Below are 5,000 nucleotides of genomic sequence, written 5' to 3'. Positions count from 1 at the left end.
CAATCTTCCATGTGTTCCTTTAGCCCTAGTTATGTTTTCATGTGCGTCACAGGTGTCTTGTTATATTTTAGATAATGACTTACTGCATTAGTATATGTAGTACGTACATGTACTGCATTTAGGTGTGTTCCGACTTACGTCAAAATTCGGGTTACGACGCCATCGTAAGAACGGATCTCCGTCGTAAGTCGAGGACCCCCTGTATAAAAAATCCGAAGTTGTACTCACCGCAGTGGCTTCAATATGAAACTGCTCCTGACGGGGAGACGGTGGCGCTGCATGTGAATCCGCCATGGCCACCACAGACGCCATGGTGCCAATCAGGTCCGAGCACTCCGCAAACCATGCTCTGTGTCAAGGATGGTTTACATCAGTGTTCTTTAGCCTTTATGGAGGGCTTCCACCAGAGTGGTGATTTGATAAAACATCACCCAAAATAGTCACCTATTTTTTATTGTACAACCTAAATGTTCTTTTAAAATCTACAGTCTCCAGCTGGTAGCACAGTTAAACATTCCGTTCGGTATAAGAGAGAGGGAGAAGGTAATATTACATTCGAGTATGAAGGCACTAGTATGCACATGAATGTACATTCAACATAAAACTGATGAACCACACTTCTATTCTAACAAGTGGTCATTATCTCGTGCCCTATCTATTAACAGCCGCCAATCCATTACTAAATCTCGCCTGCCTTAAGATGGACTGTCCAACCAGACTGAACAGTACTTTTTTAAATTATATTCGAGGTGAGTGGAATAAAAAAAAATCTGACGTACAAGTTACCCTCTGCCACAGACGATTATGTAATTCTGTTTCGTATCAGCTAAAACTGGAGTGAAACGAGTCTTGCAAGTGGAGGCTGATTAATATAAATGCATGGTTCAATAACATACATAGGTGGATAGTCACAAATATAATCACGAATAATTACCTAACAAGTTTATTTCCCTCGAGTTTCTGGCACCAAGGCTCCATTTCCTTCAGCGTGATCTTGGCACAATCCACAGCATCCCGGAGCATCCTCACATCCGCCCGGGGTGCTGGGGTAACGGTGGGGAGAGAGTGGTCGCCCGAACTGACTTTGGGAGACGCAGAGTCTGTCTTCTCTGAAGAGTTTGGAGATGGAGAGACAGGAGTGGGCTGAACGCGGCTTTGGAGAGTCGACACACAACACCTCATGGAGTCTAAAAGGCCTTCGCGAAGCTGGGGAATGGATGCGTTCTTTGTAAGAATAGTGGTGGACTAGACCTCACAAAGCAGAGGTCTTACTCAGTAAATACTTATACCTCAGATTAGGGGATACACACACACACACACACACACACACACACACACACACACACACACACACACACACACACACACACACACACACACACACACACACACACACACACACACACACACACACACACACACACACACACACACACACACACACACACACACACACACACACACACACGGTCCACTGACCATATACTGTTCCACCCATGCCTTGTGTATTAAGTATATAGTCTAAATCAAAGTTTAATGAATTAGATGGAATTTCGTCTTTAAAGTATGGCAAATCTTATCATGCTTTAAAACGATTTAAAAATGTTTCATTTTTTTCAAATACTGTACTTACTTTACAGAAGGATTGCCAGGCCTGGTGGTCTACCTCCAACGTTCCACCATATTGTGAACTCAGCTGATCAAGTGATATTCTTTGGTGTAGTTCGTGTAAGCTGACGACGTCACACTGCAAAAGAGATCAGGGAAATTGTTGAAAGATAAGAAAATGAAAGTGAAAACTTGTTCAAATAATAATTGTACACAAAAACTACCAGAAAAAGTCTTGGGGATTATACAGCCAGGTTTGGTCAGTGAGGACTGGTACACAAAATCTGCATGAATATTACCAAGCTTAACGTCCCCATAAGTAAGATACCAAAAGGTCGATTCATTCCCCCATGGAAAAACTCATCACTGATTGTGCACTTTACATGTTTACCGCAAGAAAAACAGTGTACCTAAATGCGTGTTGAAACAAATTGCTTTGGCGACGGTAAAGGAACACGTAGAATCTATGGGCGATGTGTACGAGTGTTACGCTGACGGATCCGTACAGTCTGGATACAAAGCTGGTTGTGCTTGCGCTGTATACAAAAATGGTTTATTGCAACATCAAGTTCATATGAGAGTACAAAATTGGGCCAGCACCACTCAAACGGAGTTGGCAGGTATACTCCTTGCAACAGAATACTTAATGCCTCGGGGCTCTGGAGTAGTTTTTTGTGATTCCCAAAGCGCTCTTCGGACACTAAATTCCTTCAAAACAGATGGCGATGAGGAAAATGTGAACTGCATTAAGCGTAACGTAACTTAAGCAAGAGAGCGCAATTTTAACATTCAATTTGTATGGATACCATCTCATGTTGGTATACGCAAGCACGGCCATGTAGACAATTTGGCGAAAGAGGCTTGTAGCAAAGATATTGTAAATATAGATCTTGGGATGCCTCTTGCTAGGGTTGCAGACATATTAAAAAGTTCTCATAAAGAAGAATTGATAGATCTGACGAGTTCACAAAGGCCTGAAAGCTGTAGTATAAGGCACTACGATCAGTATAGAGATTGTAAGCCATCCTATGGGTGGCACCGAAGTTAAACCAGACAATGTGACGTGGTTATTGCCAGAATACGTTTAGGTTATAGAATGTACTGGCAACTGCAAGGTGCAAGAAGTGCAGATGAATCTAGATGTAGACTGTGTAACGAGGAAAATAAGCGAACGCTTGAGCATGTGTCATGTGATACAGCCTTTCAGACCAACTAACATGAGGTATATAGAACTATGTGATTATTTTATAGAATCTGATACATTGGAAGATATACTCATGCTGTATCCTAATTTTACTATGTAAAACTATCATAATCATAGAACGCACCACAGAACACTTTTATGTAAACACAAAAGCAAAGGTAGATCAAAGGTAATATACGTTTGCATGCTGTATGACATATTCCCATTTTACCATGTATAGTTACTGTAATCACAGAATACTGTACTCTGTCGAATGTATGTGAATATATGTAACACTGTAATCGCGATTGCCCACGCCTGAGCAGTTAGCCAGGGTGGTAAATAAACTTACTTAACTTAAAGGAATGGCTAACACTCGACATGGTAAAACAGGGCCATGTTAAACACTGTGCATTTCTTATTTATACTAACAAGTTTCTTTTATAAAACTCCTAAACTGTACCACTACAGCGATGAATAATTACCACAACCACTGCCACTTAAACTTCTGAGCTTCTCCGAATAATCTCCAAGATTGCTAGATTTTTGTAAGAACGCTGTCACGCACTCTACTTTCAGTTATGCGAAAAAATAGGCATAAGAATCCTCCTCTAAACTTTCCTCGAATATGCTAGTAAGCTACTATTACACCTTAAAAGTTTCGGGGTGAATCACAGTTGAATTCCACCCAGATGATACATTTCAGCAAAATATTCACATCTTCGGACAACCGGGCAATGAGGGCAAAGGTGAACCCACTCCGTTAACATCCCCCATCAACACCTCGTTCGGTGCCAAGGGAACTACATAATCCATCCACTCACGCAAGTTCCAGATGCGATCAAACCACGAAAATAAAACCAACAGAGTAAGGACCGACAAGCGTATTTCAAGGACCAGCAAGCCTCGCTGGTCTACCCGAAGGAGGTCCTCGGCACGAATGAGAAACACACACCCACACCTAGGAAAAAAAAATACGAACCCCAGTGAGATAAACAAATAGTAAGTCTTTGTAGTCAGAAATCTCGGGATCTCGTAGGTCATATTAATGATACAGTGTGCCAGTTCTCCCGTTATCCATAATGGTAATGTTTTGAAGTAACGTGACAAGAGAAGCTATGACTGGGATTGTACTAAACGATCTTGGCAGATGGGTGTATTCAAGACACTTTACATCCAACGAGTGGGAAATCGGCTGCCATTTTGTAGGAAGTGAACTTTTAAGAAATGTCACCAATAATGGAAATGACATCGTAAATGTATGCCATGCAAGAAGTTAAAAAATTCACTAAATTTTATCACTATTCTCCTAACATAAACTAGCACCATTAATATTACCGTTATCATAACTCTCGTTATTACCATCGCTTATACCATCAATATCATTATGACTAACATGATTAATATTACCATCAGTTCATCTTTATGATTATTTTAGTCAAAATATTCACTTGTTCCACCACTGTAATAAAACATACAATGCTCGTTCTGCTATAACATAATTTTATGTGATAAATGAGTTAATGAATAACGCAATTTACAAAACAATAAACATTGTAAAAACACCAAGTTTAAAGCGATAAAAAGATAATAAATCATAAAAATCACATTTTCACTTCTGCCGACAGTTTACTTTCTGATTTATTCCACAAAAGTTAAATCCATAAATCAAAGCAACAGTAAAAGCAAGGAAATGAACACGTGATTTTTTCAGTATGAAATTGAATACACAAACTTTTTTCTTCTTAACGTGTCACCGATAAAAAAAAAAAACACTTAGGGGAAATAACGCTTACCGTGATAAACATGGGAACAAAAACATAACAAAGAAAGACGAATTAGCGATTAACAGGATGACACCCTCCCCCCTCAGCCACCCCCACCACCCCCCAAAAAAGAAAGAACGAAGCAGAAAAAAAGAAATCTTCACGGGGCTCGGGTAATAACACGCTGATACCCGGATGATAACGATGAAGAACAAGAGGAGTTGAACAAACCGAGAGAACAATAGTGAGAAGCGGGGGGGAGGGAGAGACAGACAGATAGACAGACAACAGAGAAAGAGAAAGAGAAAGAGAAAGAGAAAGAAAGAGAGAGAAGGAGATTGAGAGAGAGAGTAGATTGAGAGAGAGAGAGAGAGAGAGAGAGAGAGAGAGAGAGAGAGAGAGAGAGAGAGAGAGAGAGAGAGAGAGAGAGAGAGAGAGAGAGA

The 5,000-nt window shown here is 40.5% G+C and overlaps 1 protein-coding gene across 1 annotated transcript in view; it reads right to left on the bottom strand.

Moving 5' to 3' along the window:
- The window catches only part of LOC113828664 (puratrophin-1), a 374,753-nt gene that overhangs the window by 242,086 nt on the left and 127,667 nt on the right, over positions 1 to 5,000 (bottom strand). The window contains exons 6-8 of the mRNA XM_070136620.1: positions 1,634 to 1,747; positions 935 to 1,206; positions 229 to 349 (exon numbers count right to left, since the gene is read on the bottom strand). Coding sequence (XP_069992721.1) covers positions 229 to 349; positions 935 to 1,206; positions 1,634 to 1,747 — 507 coding nt within the window. The remainder of the gene's footprint in view (positions 1 to 228; positions 350 to 934; positions 1,207 to 1,633; positions 1,748 to 5,000) is intronic.

This window comes from Penaeus vannamei, chromosome 22 (assembly GCF_042767895.1).
Source record: "Penaeus vannamei isolate JL-2024 chromosome 22, ASM4276789v1, whole genome shotgun sequence".
In the NCBI taxonomy this organism is placed as follows: Eukaryota; Metazoa; Arthropoda; class Malacostraca; order Decapoda; family Penaeidae; genus Penaeus; species Penaeus vannamei.
This window is presented reverse-complemented; position numbering and strand designations above follow the sequence as displayed.